Source organism: Micropterus dolomieu, linkage group LG17 (assembly GCF_021292245.1).
Source record: "Micropterus dolomieu isolate WLL.071019.BEF.003 ecotype Adirondacks linkage group LG17, ASM2129224v1, whole genome shotgun sequence".
Taxonomy (NCBI): domain Eukaryota; kingdom Metazoa; phylum Chordata; class Actinopteri; order Centrarchiformes; family Centrarchidae; genus Micropterus; species Micropterus dolomieu.
The window spans coordinates 21505810-21525495 of record NC_060166.1 but is presented as its reverse complement, the minus strand read 5'-3'; the positions used below and the strand labels follow the sequence as shown (position 1 = coordinate 21525495).

The following is a 19686-nucleotide window of genomic DNA, read 5'->3' as shown; positions in this document are numbered from 1 at the left end:
CTAATTATTCAATATCTTTAAATAATGGAGATTGCTTTAAATTGAGTTAAAGTAGTGGTCAAAGATTTTATCAATTTCCCTATTTTCACCCTCTTTCCTTGGCATTATCTTACTGAATGACGATGTGGAAGAGAGGACACCTCTACCATGACTAATTCCAGCTGAGCGGCACATATGTGAAAGTTTGTGCAGTAACTAATAGAAAATCTCCACAAGATGGCAGCCACATCCCTGAAGGCCAGTCTGAAAACACACTAAAGACAGGCATCTCAACCAATGCTGCCTGCTTACATTACACTGGAGAGTCAGAGGAAAGGATTACATACAGTATCTGATATGTTGTGACAGAGGTGTAAGCTGCTGTTTAAAACACTCTCAGCAGCTGTATTGCAGGTGTAAAATCCAGATGACAGAAAAGAGTTTATACCAAAACGCGCTGTTCGGCCAGCTCTCCACAGGAGCTGGCACCCACTCGCACCACCACATTCACCAGCTTCATTCACACTCAGAGCACACTCAAAGTGTAGCAGGAGGACAAACTGTGTTCAAACAGATTGTACTTTAGTTTCAGACCTGTTACCACCCTAAGCTTCATGTTTATAAATCAAGAGTGGATGGGTGGCAGTGAAGGGGGAGACAGTGAAAGAGCATGGACATGTAGAGAGCAGTCCAAAGCAGGTTGTGCCCTTAGTTAGTTAACACAGGTCATGGGATACACTGTGGCTGACTGGGTGAGAGAATGACCTTTACCAACAGTCATGGCTCAGTTGGAGGAGCACCTTGTGTTTGTGCATGAGTGTTTCGTATGAGGTCACCGGATGTGCTCTTTAACGCAGTAAACTCTTATGTGACCGCTGTAGTAGGTTAAGCAACAGGACATGTGAGGACAGTCAGCAGCACACGATCCCTAACTGGCCCTTGCATTATGTATCCACAGTAATGGATGGTCAAAAAGTTTCCTCACTGGACACATTTCATTTCACATGTTCTCATAGTTGTAATTGGTTAAGTCTTGGCAGCATTTCTTATTAAGAGCATTATAACGGCACTGCTTCCCCTTGCTCCAGAAACTATCTACAGTTTCAAATGTCATCAAAATGGTTAAGTTACAAGTCAATTGGCTATTCATTTTCAAAATATCCTGTCCTGTACTAAAGTGTTAGTCAAGAGGAAACTTTGATTTTAATGGCAATCTAGCCAGTAGCTGTTGAAATATCTTAATCTGGACAGACTTCGCTATCCTCAGGCCCCACTATTAACTGAGGAAAAAAAACATTAGTTCACTGTAAATTCTGCAGCTGAACAAAAAAAACAGTGACTTGAGGATTAGCCCTCACACACACACACACACACACACACACACACACACCTCAAAACAAAGCCCTCACCTGTTGTCAGGTTATAATGACAGCAATGATGAACAATGTCAATGAACAATTACAGTGACGACAGTACAAGCACAGTATTTAGCAACGCAAACAGCCAACCCCGTCAAAGTCAGCATATTGGGAAGGAAAACAGTCATGTCAACAGGAGACTGGGCTTATCAGTACAAAACAAAGCCACACACACACACACACACACACACACACACACACACACACACACACACACGTGAGGTCATACTGTAGTGTCGTTCTCCTGTGACATTCCTCTGTGGCAGAACAGGTGCCTGTGTCTGAAAACATCTGGATAAACAAGGTTTGTCATGACACCTTCGATCGAAGGTGCTTCGCTATCGAAGTCACTAAGGCATGCAACAACAAAATAAAGAAATAAACTGGTAACCAATATCTAGCTGACCTGTTTTGTGATCATTTCATCAGTCACTCACTCACATCTTTGTTCAACAACTCAGTGGCTTTAAAGGATGAACATGTGAGATCTGGTCAGAAATTTAGTTTAAAGCATTCAAGAAATTACCTAACATAATCAACAGAATGTGAATAAGTAACAGTTCTGACGATGTCAAAGATGTCTATAAATTTTATTACAGGGATATCTACTGAAGTTAGCATGCTAAGTTGGCCAGCTAGCCCCGGCCCTTCCTGTGTTGTAACAACGCAGACAATAGTGAGTCACTGTAGAGTCCAGTCTTCCCTCAGTCCAACATGAGAGGATGAGGAAGTAGAGATGCCCCAAGATCTTGTCAAGTTTAGTGCTGTGGAGTTTGGCTATGCGAGACATAAGTTGAAGGTAACTTACAGCCCACAGTTGGTAGTTGGCCAAAGAAAATTACTGCAGCAGATGAAAGACACATTATGCTTACTTCCCTTCGTAATCGGAAGATGTCCAGCAGTGCCATCAGCAGAAAACAGTGGAACCCTGGTACACCCATCTACAGTCCGGAGAAGTCTGGTCAGAAGTGACCTTCATGGAAGACCAAAAATTCAGACCTCTGACATTGAAACAAAGCCAAGCGACTCAACTATACAAAAAAACACCGGAACTGGGGTGCAGAAAACAACAGTCCAGCATACCTTCTGCTAAGACAAAATTTTAAATATTTGGCTGTAGCAGAAGGCAGTTTGTTTCTAGTGAGCGGTACAAGAATGATTGTCTGCAGGCAACGGTGAAGCAGGGTGGAGGTTCCTAGCAAGTTTTAGGCAGAGGTTGGTTACACCAAATACTAATTTAACTTAATTTTTGCCTATTTTTGAAAGCATTCTCACTTCACAGCACTTTACAAGCACAGCAGATAGTAAAATAAAATGTCCATGTTGGTTCAAATCCAAAGCAAAGATACCAACAACTCTTAGGGCCTTTATCTGTTACCCTGGACGCTCAAAAACAAGACTATACACTCGGATTAACCTGTATAAGTACCAACACAGACCAAGGCCACAGCATTACCCACATTAGCCAGTGGTCTTTAGCGTGGCTAATCTCAAGTCTAATCTGATCTGGGAAGATAAAACACAATAGAATATGGGACTGTGAAGGTCAAAACAAACCCTTGTAAAATAAGATAAGAGTCAAAGACAAAGTATTACTTCTTTATGTTGTAAAGGAAGTCTAATAATATCGGCACCTTTACATAGAGACACTATATGGAGATACCTCTTGAGGTTTCTTAATTTAAAAATGTTCATCCTGCACATAAATGTAGTTTTATGGTGGTAATCGATTTTACTATGGTCTTCTATCTGCCAATGACAGTCCTTGGTTGCCTTATCTTTGTATAAACATAGATAGCACAGCAGGTAACAAGGCCACAAAGACACTATAACTCACAATAAAGTTGGAGCCATATATCACAAACACCTTCACCTCAGTAATACTTTACCTTCTAAAAGCTACCAACGAATTTACAACAGATGAACCCTAAAAAAAAAGTTAGGTGGACAAAAGCACCATAATGTGCGCACCATCCCAGTCTGGAGAGGAGACACTTGATCTCACCATACCGGGTCATCATCGGGTGACAATGACCCCATGTGGCTCAGAAGCCAACCAGATACCAGCTGGCCAAAACTCTTCCTGGTTGGAGTGTGGGTGGGGCCTGCTAGTCATCCAAGGACAGGGGGCCAACTCCCACTCTGCTGCCAGCACCCAGAGCTGAGAGGGTACCACAGTAATCCCCCAACCAGAGCATGGATCTATCAGATGATTAGAGTGATTCAGCATTATGTGGATTTTCCTCTGCTGAGGCTTGGCTTTCACATACAGCAGCCCAGCTACTACTGACCAACTAGAAACACTAATGGAGACATACAAACACATATGAGTGACATCTGTCACGTCAGACATGGATGCCAGTGGGCCTCAACCAAGATGGCAGAATATTTATACAAATGTAGTGATGGCACTACAAATTAATTTAATCTGTTGTAGTTCACAGCACCTACAATTTATAGCTCCAAACATCTCCTAAAGGACCTTGTGGTGAGATATTTTTGCCAAGTGCTGTTTCCAAGAATTAACTCTAAATTAGAATTGGAAAATAGTCTCATACAGCATGGTATAGATAAGCTCAACAACCTACATTAGTACAAACAGCGCACATTTGTGGTGAGGGGACTGAGGTGGGTGGTAGGCTGAAGGAGTATCATTTAACCTTTGGACTACACTTATATACATTAACCTACTGTTATTGCCACCTGTATGAAATCCAAGCAAAGTGCTGAAAAACAAGGCGGTGCCGGTGTTTGTTCTCTGCATTTTCTCCCTGTGGGCTCAATTAGATGTCTTCTGCACCCTGGTGAGAGACCGCCTTGTCCCACTTTCAGGGGGGAAAGATTGGTGCAAAGATGGTAGTACTATAAACAGTGAAAGGAATATGTTGAAACCTGATAAAACCTGACCGTGACGTCTAGCAAAAGTGGGGTGAAGTTCAAATGATTAGAAGGTCTGTGTCAATACGGCAGGTATTGATAAATATTTGTGCTTTGGACAAGTGGACAGGAGTCCCAGGGCTAGATAAAGCTTTAATAAAATAAAAAAATAAAAAGTTTAGCCCTAAACTTGATTGCAAAAAAAAAAAAAGCTAACATTTGAGAGGCAACATGGCTGTCAAAGTTAACAGCACCTTCTCTGCTTTTCCAAGTATGATGTTTGCCATTATTTGCTCGTTTAAGTGTTATGTAGAGACTTTAGGAAAGTCTGTTGCAAATGTATGGTTTTTCACAATAAGTAAGTACAGGCCACGACTGGATCTTTCATACTGGTAGCACCTGTTACACCGCTACCAGGCCAGTCCTGCTCTCGGCCTCCCTCTCTCAACCCGAGGCTCTGCATTTGTGGGTTTTGGTGTGTTTGACATTTTTCCTGACCCCAACACCCACACACACACACACTTCTCACACATCTATACTCTTCTTACACTTCTGATGCAGCGGGCAGTCACGCCCCATGCTTATCCTTTCATAACTAGCATTTCTTATTTAAAATAAAACCCACCTTGTGTCTACTTCTTGTCACACACTTTTGTTACAATAGTCAAAGCAGTCACAAAAGATGATAAAGGATTTCCATGTCAAACCAGTTTTCCTGCCTCCAGCCGAAAACTTGCTGGCTTGCTCAGTCGGAGGAGAATTTTAAGCGCAGCATGTTTATTACAATACACAGAGTGATCACTGAATAATAATGAAACCATGTGAGAAGGTGGTTAGGTCATTAAGCTCCGTCTACACCAGTTTTCAGTGTACACACACAACTGAGCTCCATTATAAAAAAACATGCTGCCTCTCCAGAGTTTCAGGGCAGCAGGTTAAAGGTCAGGGTGTTAACTGATGTGCTTTGAACAGCTGGGTGAACAAACATATAAACCTACTTTAACTTGTGACTGTATGTGAGTGTGTCAGGAAGCGTATGAAGAAAAAAATCCAACAGCTTTTCTGAACTAATTTAAACATTAGAAAAAGCAAACCACAAAGATATATAGAGTTTAGTTTGTTTTTTTTACAGGTATGTTGGAATTTTTGTGTGTACCTCACTGAGTCAGCTTTAAACTAAAAACACAAGCAAAGAAAAGCAGAATTAAAAGGCAGAATAAAAAAAATAAAAAATATACACCCTATATACAAAAAATGCACATTATAAATAAAGCTACACTATAGTTAAACTGTAGTTAAATACTAAATCCCAGTCTGTAAGGTGTGTTGTGAGGTGTCCATAGTGTGAATGAGGTGAGGCGTGTGGTATTTCTAGGACAATTTTCTTTCAATAACAGCAGAAGCTCGCTCTCCATAAAGGCAAACTACACCACAGGATTTGACACTGGCCTTTAAAGTATAAGAAGGCTGTTTCCATACCTCTGTTATTGTCTGATGGAGGTTTGCCCAAGTACGGACACAAAACTAGTTAGGTTTTATTTTCTTCTTTTATTATTATGTAATATTTGCAATAAACAGTATGCCCTCTTGTTTCTTTACCTGTCTAAGTACATGTAACAGAGATCAAGTTGTGTTGGGAAAATAATGAATCTTCACTTCTTTGCCCTAAAATACAGCCTTCAAAAGATACCACAAATGTATGAATGTCACAATAATTAAAAAGATGAGTAGACTGAGTTACAATTCATCCATAAACAATGCCTCTGTGATGGCAGACCTAATCTATAGGCAATCTAGCCTAAACGACTAACCACCATACCTACCACATACCACAAGTGACGCACGCTTCGCAGATGCACCTATGACTATCTGGGACACAAACGGTGGCACACTATTTACATTTGGGTTCACATTCAAAGATAATAGGTGTATATTAATTTATTGATTATTTCCTGCACTAAATGTCTGCCCTGATACATACACACATGCATATGCATTATTCTCTGTGCTAGTGTTATAGCGCAATATAAACGCACCATAATACGTATATGTTTCCTAAAAATATGCTGTTGCACATGTAGTGCTTCCTTGATACAGGTCATAAAGGGATAGGAAATGACCAAGTGAAGGTGGTGGAGAGGACACTACTAGGAAGCTCCAGAGAGATGTTTGCCATCTGGTCATAGGGAGAGAAAGTCATGGTGGGAAGGATGTGCAGCTTGGAAACCTAAGACAGTATTATGATTACACACACACACACACACACACACACACACACACAGCTGGTGATCATAACTATTATCATGCGACCCGTGTTAACGCCAGTCAGCTGACAGCAGCACAACAGGCCACTTCAGCGCATTAAAAAACATCTGGTCAGACATTCACCGAACGCGCCCATACACAATTAGTTAGGGCAAATATTATTAATTAGCATTGCATGGGTTCTTTATTTGTAAGTGTATGTGTGCTATTTCAACTACAGCCTGAGAGAATAAGTCTTTTCCCTCATCTTCACATGGGACAGTAGGGTGAGGCTCTATGACCGTTAATAAGTGTGTTGTGGTCACATGAGGTATTTAGGCACTGGGTGTGAAGGGAGGAGCGGTGGTTTGCATTGACTCGAGTGTAGTGTATGTCTCAGCCATTACCTCAGTTCTCAGAGTGGCCAAGGAAAGATAAAAGCCAATGATAGCTGTTCAAGTGCTTCTTAATGCTCTTTGCCACCAGGATGCACCAGAAAGCTCTAGAGATCTGATGATATTCCACTTTCAGCATTGGAGCCACGGTGTCGAGGTCCCGCCTATTCACCCGGGCCAAATAGTGGAAAACTATTATTAAATAATCTGAGATAGAACATTCACAAAAATTAAGTACAAAATCTTTTTTTTCCAGCCCCTTTTCCTCAACCTAAAATAAATATCTTAATAGATTCATGATCATGATTCAAATAAATTAAATCAAACATTTATTTGTTATATTGTTTAAGGAAAACAATATCACAATAACTACCATTGTTTTATTGCCTAGCCCTACTTTCAATCATGACGTGAAATCCCCTTGTTATAGCGTAAATTAACTAATTAAAATAATGAACACTTGAACATACATCAGCGTGATAAGAACTACCTACTACCCCGATCCGCTAACATGAAAGGGGCGGGGTGTACCTGTACCACCCACCAGGAGCGATCGAGAGCTGTTATGTGGTCCATCTTTATGTACAGTTTATCCAATCAAACAAATGAAATGTAAAGTGTTAATTAGTGGACTAGGCTAGCTGTTTTCCCATGTTTTAGCTATGCTAAGCGAACCAGCCGCTGGATCCAGCTATATATTTACAGTACCAATCTTTTTAGCAATTATAGCATTCAATATACAAAATGTTGCCAGGAATTCTGAGAGATGTGCAAAACAAAAGAAATCCCTGACATTGACTGAAATGGTTAACTCCACTTGTTACAGATGTTCAATGTGAGGTGGTTCCTATGCTACACTCTCACATGCTTGCGTGCCCGCCCACACTGCTTTTGGATTCATACGCAAGTACTCTGGTATTCCCTCTGCAGCCGGATCTCAGCCATGTGTGTTCTTTATCTTTTTTATGCTTTAGCGTTTGGCTGATAGGTGTGGCACACTTAGGGTGAACACACGCACAGTTCCTACATTGCCCCACCTTGCTCTTCAGCAATGACAAGTAACTTACACAGTGTCAACTCCCTCTGTCTTCTAAACACGCTTATGGATGGATAGACAGCATTCCTGGTTGTTATGCCAACTGCAAACAAATGCCACATCTTTTTTTAGGGCACTCCGCTTTTCCACCCTCTTTGGAAAGCCTGGTATGAGTGTGTAACACTACGGCTCATTTCTGCTGTCTACCTGTAGGCTGAAGACTGTATAATATAAGGCTCATTCACACTAGCCTGCTCTGTTCAGGGTAGATGGCACCTGCATCGGTACAGCTTATTTACGCTTCACGCTGATAACTTGAATTTCACAATGCTTAGCCCTGATTAGCACTATGATTAGATGAATACCAAAATACTGTACTTCTGTTTATCCACACATGCACTCAGTTGTTTTACAATCCAAAAAAAAAAAATCCATTGGCCACAAGACTTAACTAATTTCTTAACTTTAAATTCCAAACCAATATTAACAGATTTCTTTTCTGTCTTCATAGTCACAACAGGTGTTTATTATTCTCAACAGAGAATTTGAATAGACTTGCATTATGCAAGCTTTCTCACTCTGTAATGTGCATGTTTAATGAGTCTCAATTTATACTTTGGTTCTGTGTAATTACATCATGTCAGCAAATATCTACCTGACTTATGAAGACAGATTGTATCTTGAAAGTTCACAGTAATTTTCAGGCTTCTAATAGTTCACAGTAACTGCTTTTTGGTGCTTCACAGCAGCGGCTCTGTGGTTGATATCCATCAATCTGCAGATTTTGTTTGTTGCCTTTGAATTGTTAGCCGTTTCAGCCACAAAAACAATGGACAAGAAAATTCCTCAATGTCAGACAGTCCCACCATGAGGGGAAAAACAAGATATAATACTACTAGAGAGCAGAGGCTCTCATTGGTTTAAAGTCATGTAAGGGGGTGGTACAGGCTACAGAGAGTTGGTGGAAGAGGGGGGATGGGGGAGATGTTTGGCGGTCATACAAGGGTGGGGGGGGGATGAACAAGGCAGCGTGTGTGACATATGGAGTGGAGCTGCAGCACAGAAATGTTTTCAGGGGGTGCACATATTTGCAGAAGCCCTCTAAGGAAGTATGTCTATCTTGTGAGTCTGAGGTTCATGTGCAGACCAGATGTCTGTCCTCCTGTCTAGATATACACAGAATGGGAGGGGGGCCTCCCGGGGTTTCCCGCTAAAAAGATGAGACTGTCACAACACACACACACACACACACACACACACACACACACACACACCAATCTTTCCCCGCCAAAAAAACCCAAGTACACTTCCATTACTATTTTGGAATAGGTCTCCCTCTTTCTCTCTCTGCCATCTCACTGGCTGCCAGCTACTCATGGTTTGCAAACATGATGTTAACACTGGAGATTTTAAAAAGTAACCTTCATTCCTTGTGGTTAGTCATTCCAAAGTGTTGGTCAAAAAGAAGGAGTGGCAGAGCAAACATATTGTGGAAGGCTGGAAATATATCTGTGGGCTGGCTATCGAAACAAAAACATACCCTACTAAATACTAAATCAACTGCAGTTATAAAATATGCTGCTGTTTTTAGCATGAAAAGACAACACAAGGGTATACTACAAACCATGCTATACTCTTGTATTTGACATTAACACTCTCAACGACATGCTTGTTAATGTTCATTAACCACTGCAGGAAGTACATCCATCAGGAAATGGACCAGCTGAGCTTGGGATACGTTTGTATAAACAGGGCATCTGCAACAATGTAGAAATCAAACAAAATGAAGCTTTTAGGATCACAAGTCTCACCACTCAATTTTGCCTGCACTGCTGTCACATTAGGCTGCTGGTCCGTGGTCCTTAGAAAACCAGCAGCTAGTGGGAGGAGTAGCTGAAGCAAAGGAAAGGGTGGAGTGATAGAATGAATGACAGGAACAGGTGTACAGGATCCATCTATGGCAAACATGGCATTCAACTGATGTAGTGTCACACCAGTGACAACATGTCCCACAACCAAATACAGTATGTTCCCACTTCTAAAAGTGACATTTCCTCTTAACTGTGTGAGACAGCTTCATGTACCTCCCACAATTATCCATTTTCATGCCTGGTAAACTAAAACAAATTCCATATATACGAGGTTGGTATGAGATGAACCTTTGTGGGGGAAAATGTGACTGAAGTTGAATTTGAGACGTGGCTAATATGAGCGTGAAAGCACCTAAGAGGATTTTCCAGGTTGTAAGGATACAAACAAGACACATGTTGTGTCAGTGATAAAATGAAATCAACTGGACTCCTTATACATGTTCCTTGGCAATTCATTGTACACCATCCACCAGCTGAAGGAGGTGGGTGAAGATGAAACCCCTCTTTTTAACAATAATCAAAGGTATTCTGTTCAGTAGTAACCAAGCACACTTCAACATCACTCATTTAACATCATCTCTACAATTGAACACGGTGGCAGCTCCCTGCTGTGGCTAAGCTTTTTACCAGCTGAACCAGGGAACATTTATAGATATCAGGAACAATGACATATCGTATAGACATCCTTGCTGAGAACCTGTTTAAATACCTGTTTTAATCAGACAGCTTCAGTCTTCAGAAAACAATATTCTCCAAGAGTTCTTGGAGACGCCAAAACAACCTTTGAAAATCTATAAAATAACTGGAGAACGTTTGCTCTTCATTCAGGTGAAATCTGTGAGGGGGGAATAAGAGGCATTTCCCAAATCCATGCTCAGTGAGGTAATCACTGCTATGGTGGCTTCTATCGAGCTTTAATGCCTAAAACTTGGGTCCTCTGTGACCTATTGTAAGCTGCTGTTCATCAAAACTATTTTTTACAAAATATAAACAAATAAAACATATTGTTACTTCAGTCAAAGCTGTTTGAGCTGATTGGTGCAACACATTTATGTCATTCAAGCCCGAGGAAACGTAAGCGATGACGATTAACAGTTCTATATTTCACTGTATTTGTGACCGGTCACCTGATTATTGCAAATGTGGAAATAGCAGAAAGCAGTTGAGAAATGAATTACTTCCCCAGAGTTAGAAAATCCTATCATTCTTCATTTGTGTGTAAGAGCCACTTGTGCATTTAGTATTCTCTAACACTCATTGGAATATAAGTGATGATGAAATATTACACGACTAAGAATATTTCAGAGCCTACATGTACAGATTTGAAGAAAACAGGGATTGATTGGAAACAGAACGGATCTGATTTAACCTGTTTTGTCTACGGAGACAACTGATTCTGCCTGATGAGAGAAGGATGAGAAACATTTATAGAAGTAAACAGCAAAATATGCTGCCAGAACATTGGACATACCGTTATTCACATGCTTTCGTTCTTCATGGAAAAAATAATCAGTCCTTCTGCCTCTGCTTGGCATCCTTCTCTTCTGGCTCATACTTTTAATTACAAGCTCACTCTTTCCATAAGTCATGGGCAAACAAGGCTGAAACCGACTCAATATGGGGTAGAGGGTTTTTTGCAAGAATGACGATACACATTGCAGTTCGTCAGTGGCAAAAGGCAAACATTTAATTTAACTCCAATCTTTCTTAAACATGACGTTAAAAATAGGCTACAAGTTTATGGTGACTTTTTAATAACCCCTGCATGATGTGTTTCTTAGACAATAGATATACTAGATACATGTCTAATCTCAGAAGAAGGCACCCTGTTTCTGGTGTAAGGATCAGGACTTCCTGTTTTCCAAAATAAGCACGAGTTTATGGCGGACAGGACCTCATCAGGCGTAAGTGACTGTGACAGGCCCCACATGCTTCTCGGACAGAAATAAGAAGCTGTAATCTCTACTTCAGTCAATAAGAAGGTGGGGGGGGGGGGCCTTTCCATGGAATGTCTGACTTTATTATTTCTCCTGGACTGCGACAACAGGGTTCAACAAAACCCATGTTGCAATTCATGCTGCTTCACTATAGGCTTGTATAACATAGGATACCCTCTCTGTAGATTACAGAAATAAAGATGCCGAGAAAAGATATATGTGTATTTTAAGCAGGACAACACTAAAAGAGGAGGTAGGGGTCAAAACAGGATAAGAGCAGAGGGGAATGGCAAGATGTAAGTTGGGTTGGACAGGTCAAAAGGTTTTAGAAACCTTTTATTTAAAATTTGCATCTTTACTCAGAGCCACTTCTATAGTTTGGAACTGTAACCTTGGATATTAAATTGTTACTGCCATTAAATAATACTAACATTACTATGTGCAATTACATTACACTCGTACATTATGTACCAACATCTACAAACATCCTTACAATTAAAACAGCGTTCAGTCAAAAGGGTTGTTCTATGGCTTACATCTGTAAGCACATGTGAGTCAACACATAAATATAAAAACACACAGTCTGTCTCTAATAATAATTAAAAACGTCCAATGAAGACACACCCCCTATACATTTCATTCAGATTTTCCAGTCATATTATTCACCTTGTGTGTTCAGTCACAGATACATGCTTTACATGCAGCATGGTAGCCTACATTTGCTGGTTTGCACTTCAGCACGTTAGCATAAACATAAAGATGTACTGTTCTAATGCCTCCATCTGCCTCAAAAGGAGTTTGTCTCTTCAACCACATCTCCATCTATATATTTTTAGTTTGTATAGGTCATTGTCACATGTCCAGGGAAAGGTAGATTTTACAATAGCATTGTGAGAAAAGGGGTGAAAGATGAGTCAGTGGGCTACCGATATGAGGAGGAGATTAACTAGAGAGGAACATCCTGCTGCTGACTATATGATCAGCTGGTCCTGCTTGGGATGTCAGATGACCAGTACACTTGTGTTTGCAAATCAAGCCCTGACTTGGTTCTCTTGCTTTGCAACCCTTAAAGAATCTCTCACACAATAACCTCATTTATAATAGTTGCACGAAAAGAACAAAAACAAATAAAGAAAGGGGAACATAAAAGAAAGGGGCCAGATAAGGACCAGATAGCAAAGGAGTTGAAGGAGGGTTGCCTTTTAGAAAGGTACATCAGGTGGCACACATCATAGAAAAGAATGAATGAAAGTCTTGATGATGGTATAATGGGGAAATGAGGAGAGAAAGAGTTTGCCCTCTTGACACGCAGAAAGCCATGTGATCGAGGAAGACGTCTCCATCCCTCCCACACTCTAGTGACAATTCGGGGCCAGCTGGCCCCTGGCCAAAGCATCCATTCACTAGGCTTCCAGGAAGTAAAGGAGAAAAAAAAACAAGACTTTCAGAAAGAAAGGCCAATACAACTATTTTCTTCAAACTCTGTTGGGCCTTTGCCACCAACAACCAGGTGGTATTGGAGCTGGTTCCCACAACTAATCCTGAAGGACGTTATACCACAGAAACACTGGTTCTCACCTGGCAAATATTGACTCAGGTGTTTCTTTAACCTCGTTTAGAAACAAAAGACCCCTGATGTCAGAGGCTACTACATTCACAAACCTGGGTTAATTCCTAGACAATAGGAACCATCATGAGTAGTGGAGACAGTGATATTTGACCAACATTCACAACAAAACCATTATTTGGTTGTCCGTCAAGGGGGACAATTTTTATTGACAAAAATGGTACACAGCTTTACCATTTACCTTTACCTAAAAGATCCTCTATATGTTTACTTGCTGCAGTCGGTGAAATTATACAGCGACCACTTAATGGAAAAAGTGACTCTCACAAATGTTCACCATTGTCTAACTTGGCATTATTTGCTTGAAAATATTGTATGTCATCTTTTATGGCGGTTGTTATGCTGGGTTTTTTGTTGCAAGGAATTCCCATATCTGATCACGCAGCGATGAGACCAACAAAACCAGTAGAAACGTGGGCTGGATGATAAAGACGCTTGCCCAGTGTCAGCCTCAATGTTGGTGTAAAGGCACTCGGCCTGTTTGTGTGGGAGGGATACTGAAAAGGGGTTCCAATTGAGATTTTGGAGTTGTTCTGTATATATAGATGTACAAGAAATTATCTACCAGAGTCCACTTGAAATGCCAAGATGTTACTCTTAAAGTGATATTTTTAAGACAGGGTGCGAGTATATATGACTCGTATATCAAACATGCCTGTAATGACACCCAAACACACACACATTGATCGTGGCTGCTGTACAGCACAAATACACTCCAACCCTGTCAGAGACACTTCCAACACAAATTTGAGGTGTATTGCACTACAATAACAAGATGAGAACTTGGCCACAGAACGCAATACATAACATCTGCAGGGTCTTAGCAGGGATGTAGGTCATACAGTCTGAAACGCAGAGTTAAAATATTCAATTAGAATGAATTTCTATATTGCCACTTTAGGGCATTTTGCTATTTATTACCCATAGCGTTTAAAAGCAGGAATGGGGGAGGGTTAACTGATCTAACTTGTTATTCCCTCAGGAATATCTGCTGAGGGCCACCATGTAATGAAGATGACTGTTATGGGGGGTGGCTGTCAGACTGGAATGATCGTCTCTTTGTTCCTCCCTCCCTTGTTCTTTGTAACTAAACAAGAAAGATGGGTATTTTGTCTTTCCCATGTCTGTGCTCCTAACAGGTGCCTTGTGGATGCGGTGCATGATTTGTCTGTGCAGTCTGATTCAAAAGTTAGATATTCTACTGACAGAACCGGTCAAGGTGAAACATCTTTGGCAAAAATAAATCTTAAAGATAAGATAAATCTTGGACAAGAGCTTAACTTTAACTGTGAAAGTAATAAAGGCAGATAACCCAAAGGTTGCTGGTTCGATACCAGGCACCAACAAGAGGTTCTATAGAGAGCCTAAAGCCTTTGCCTTCGTGGGAACTACCATGAGACCTTATTTCAGAAAAAATATGCATGATAAGTCAACGGCGAGAGAAAACAATTTTTTCTATCCTGTTTGAATTGTCGCAGTTTGTCGTAAAATGTACAAGACTTTGAAAATGTGTTATTAGAAAGACCACAAACCCAGAAGTCGAAGGCGTGATGTCAAAGATTTTCCCTCAATGACTGAAGCTAACATTACTGACGCCAACGCCTGTCATAACGTAATGCCACCATCATTTTTAATACTTTCCCCCTCGTTCTGTAAGAAAGAGGTAAAACGTGCCATGATGACATGTCATGTGCGAGACAAGAGATGTTGTTCACTGAGCAGTTTCACAGACAACCAACTGCAACTTTCATTTCTTACAAACGTATCTTTTAAATTGAGAAACATCATGCGTGTAATTCAGGGCACAATTTAAACTGAATAGATAAAAAATTTGTTGTCTCTCACCATACACTACAGTACATATTTTTCCAAAATAAGGTCCCACTGAGCAGAAACAGAAGGGAGTGACTTCATGTATTCCAGATGTGAGGACTGATATCACATCTACTGCCCACCATCTCTGCTTAAGTGCCCTTGAGCAAGGCATTGAACCCAAACAAACTTTATGTGTAGCTAGCAAGAATTTGCTAAAAGATACATTTCAGTTACCTTGAGTACATTAACAAAATGATCTTGTTTTAATGCTTGAAAGACCTACCACCAAGTGATGAAAGAGAAGCTCCCAGGACTGACTCAACTTCTGGTTCATCACCATGTCAAAGAAGTCATAGATGAAGTAACCTGTGGGCATGGACAGCATTAAACTACTGTTAATGTCATCTTTGGGTTGGGGAATTCATTAAATCAACCAAAACACGGCACATTCTTTTTACAACAAAGCCTTGAGCCTATCAAGTGTGTCGGGGGGGACGCTGCTTCCATGACGACAATGATGGCGACCAAGACGTGTCTCGGAGAGGGGCTATACACACACACACACACACACACACACACACACACCAGCAGTTGTATCCATGGTGACAGCTATTCAGAAAGCTGGAAAAATAGTGGAGGGGATGGGGACGTCGGGTTGCGAGGGAGCTCAGAGCTTTGGCGAGACTGTAATTAACCTCAATGTGTTAGGAATTTGACACCAGGACCCTTTTTTGTTGATGTGGTAACGTGTGGTAACGTCACTCGTTAAGTAAAAGTGCCAATTAACTGACATCTCTTATCTTGCCATGTGTTTTTCTAATGAATCATTCAGTACTGTCTGACACATACAGGTGGAACTAAGAACGACTGAGTGACAAAGAGAAATTAAATGTAAGATGATGGAGTATTTCCCTTTATGTTCTGCAATACGGGCATGATATCAATGTGTCGCAAGTGCTCTGTACAGCTGATGTCTCTACTGAGAACAAAGGAATCAAACACTATTTGACTTTTCTTTGGCTACCAACAAAAACAGGTAGATAAAATGAAATCCACCAAATCAGCATTTTCCATTCAAGATCTGCAATGAGATTACCGGCACGTTTACATGAAGGACAGAGTCCTTTCTTAAACCAGTTAGTCAAACAACCGGCTTTTCAGGCTGACACATACCAGCATCAGGTCTGAATGGAATTACCCAGTTAAATATGAGACACCTGGCCTAATCTGATACCTGCCAAGTTACTGTGGCAAGTAAACATCATCTGTTGCTTTTTGTTTTTGCTGTCTGTGTAAACTTTATGGGTACTTCTTTACACTATATCAACAAAATGTTGCAATCCTACACCACAGGTAGAGAGAATTCTTCTTTAAATTAGTTATTCATAGCAACACAGAGAATGAACTGCAGTGTTAAGTGTTAGGCGTATGAAAACAGTATTACACAGTGCCTCTGCAAGATCTTGCTCTGAGCACTGGACAAGGTCTTCATTCAACAAGTGGAGAATCATTTATGGCATGTCGCTACGAGGTTTTGCAGCGTGGTATAGTGGACTGAATGCACAAATGTGGTGCACAAAACTCCGCGTTTAACTTGCTGAAGCCTCAGAATCACACCACATTTCTGGTGGGAGGGTTCGGGAGAAGCACTCGACTTGCTTTTGCGTGGATGCATGACTCCCCTTTCTGTTACCACCGGCATCTGATATGGACGGCTCGCATAAATCAACTGACTTTTTGCACAGTTGATGTCTCGGTGATGTCACATGAGTGTACGGGGTCTCGCACTGTGCCTGGAACTGATAATAATGCCCCCCATTGATCTTCACATACTGACATTGCTTCTTGCCTTTCCAGCTTCCAGGGCTAGACTTCCTGAAAGAATGTCAAACATCCTGGGAATCCTCGGGGAGCTGTATTTACCCGGCACAGATCCAACACATATGTGGAATTAAGGAGGGCTCGCGTGTCACTAGCTTCTCCAGGATACTTTAAGGATTAATGGAAAAAAGTAAAAACGGGCTACAATTCTATTTTAAGAATGTGGAGAAGCATGAACCCTTAGGTTTGAGAAATCTTAATGAAATCGAGTTTCTAATTTGGTTTAGTAGATGGTAACATTCACTGTAGCCCACATAGTGGATTCCAAGTAGCAATTCAGCAGCAAAAAAACAACAAAACCATATAGGACAAGTGAGCTTCAGTCAAGAAAGTGTAAATGAGTCAAATTAGAGGGAGAGTACACACCTAAAAATCACCCCTGTAGCTGTAATGTCCATTCATTCATAAATAAGACAGCAAGAAGGTTTAAATTAGAAATATCTTGACCCTGGGTAAACCCTTATATTTACCATAAAACTACTATATGGTAAATATTCAGCATTCATCAACATGTCAACAGATTATTTGTGCATTTGCAAATGCTCAGTTTACCATGTCTACCCCGTTCTTATGGACAATATATATTGGCTTTACATAGCTAAACACTATTTAAGCTCAGTGAGAAACTTATTGGCATTATTTAAAAAGTTTCTTATCCAACTGATTAACCAAGAAGCACTTTTCAAGTTAGACTTGTATTAGCTGGTTATAACAATTGTTTTACATGAACTACATAAAGTCTTTGACCTAAAATTACCCTGACACCATGTAGGAAATTGACAGTAGCTGGGATGGATAATGTCACTTCCTCACTTTCCCTTATGGTGGCAGCACTTATGGGTGCACTCCTCCTCTAGCCGTCCCTCCACCACCCCCAGCCCATTCAGGAAGTGTAAGTGCGGGCAGACCACTCACCGATGGAAAACGACACCAAAGCATGAGAAAACTCAGAGTGAGTTTCTATCAAATCTTCAGCCATCTGTGGGTGACAGTAGAAGCTGAGAAGACAAATGTTAAAAAAGCTCAGATGAAGCATTTAGTTGGGAATAATTAGTTTGTGGAACTGTATTTGAGTGTGATATCTGTACAATTAATCCAGTCTGTTTTAATAGTATTTATTTTTATGGAGATAATTATCAGTGCAGTCACACAGTAACGTTAGGCTAGGCGTCGTAACTGTTGCATCTTATCTTTAAATCTATTCCCAAAGCAATTACTGCGACAGGTGGAGGATCTGGCCAAGCCGTAGGCTATGGCAAAATTCAAGGTACTATGAAGTCAAAGCAAAATGAAGTCAATATGTAACGTTATTTAAAGTACATTTTGAATACAACCGCGCCAAAAGCCAGTAGAATGCATTTATGAAACCATCCTCGTAAGGTAATGGCCTACATCTAAACCAATCTTTTTTCGATCAGATCCTTCATTAGAAATGGAATAAAAGCAGTTTTTACTCACCAAAGCACTGCCCATATCGCAGTGATGAAACTGTGCACGAAGGATGCACAGATATTTCTCCATTTCCATGCGTTCCTGCGCGCAGATTCAGGCATAGGGAGCTTTCCTGCTCCAGCGTTGACTAGTCTAAAAAATCCGAAGGAGCCCCCGGTCGTTAAAATCACCGAACTCAACTCCATGGCTGAAAGGTTTGTTTGGGAGATCAACACTTCTCAGGCTACAATTGTCCCCAATGTGAGCGGTATAAAAGCAGCGGAGCCTGCGACAGTCATACAGCTGTGGGTTGCTTGTTTTTTGTTGTTGCGACGACGAGACAATCACATTAACATACTGGTATATTCCCAATAGTGTATTGTCACTCAAAGACGCTAGTGAAAAACGAAAAAAAGCGCGTTTCTTTTAAGGTTTTAGTCCAGAAGGCGAGACGGCGTGGACGAGTCTGTCAAATGATTCACCCAATAGGTTGAATATCTGTATCTGTAATAAGACCTCTTATGAAAGCTCAGGTGTGACCGGTACAAGTGACTGTGGGCGTGCAGCCTCGTTTAAGGTTGTAAAACCGTCCTGTTGTACAACCTCATCCCGGGCTTGTGTAACTTTTTGACATCAACAGAAGCCAAATAACAGCTTTTCTCCGCCCTACTATGAAGGGGCGCGGCCAAGAGCACGTTTCATGTGAAGTGTTACGTTCAAGTGTGGTAGGAAATGTCTCGATACCAATACCAAATAGTATACTGTAACATATACAAATATAAACTATGTAAAATCTTGAGAGTTTTACATTAACAAGAAATTATACAAGACGTGTGCTGGTAGTTATCAGTTAAAATCTACTGTCACTTAAACTTGACAAGGAGAAAGAAATGTTTTTTCTAATGATTTGTTTTGCTTTTGTTTTTGTTTTCATAAATCTTCTCAGTGCTATCTCACCACAGTCCAAGATAATTTTTTTCCAGTTGTGAGCTGCTCTATGCTGCATTGTTAGACACAGGAAGTGGCGGTAGACTATATGATATCCACATTGACATCAACAAGTGTGCAAACGCAAAGACTAAAAAAATGTTTGATTGATACACTGAGCATCAAAAACAGCCATCACTGAATGTCTGGTCAGATTTGTTATCTTGTAATTTTAATCTTTGAGCAGA

General features: G+C 40.7%; 1 protein-coding gene across 1 annotated transcript in view; it reads right to left on the bottom strand.

Moving 5' to 3' along the window:
• tlcd2 (TLC domain containing 2) overlaps positions 1-19158 on the bottom strand; it is a 24451-nt gene extending 5293 nt beyond the window's left edge. Inside the window, exons 1-3 of the mRNA XM_046074510.1 lie at positions 18539-19158; positions 17996-18078; positions 15483-15565 (exon numbers count right to left, since the gene is read on the bottom strand). Of these exons, the coding sequence (XP_045930466.1) occupies positions 15483-15565; positions 17996-18078; positions 18539-18717 (345 nt within the window). The 5' untranslated portion in view covers positions 18718-19158. The remainder of the gene's footprint in view (positions 1-15482; positions 15566-17995; positions 18079-18538) is intronic.
• Between the last annotated feature and the right edge of the window lie 528 nt (positions 19159-19686).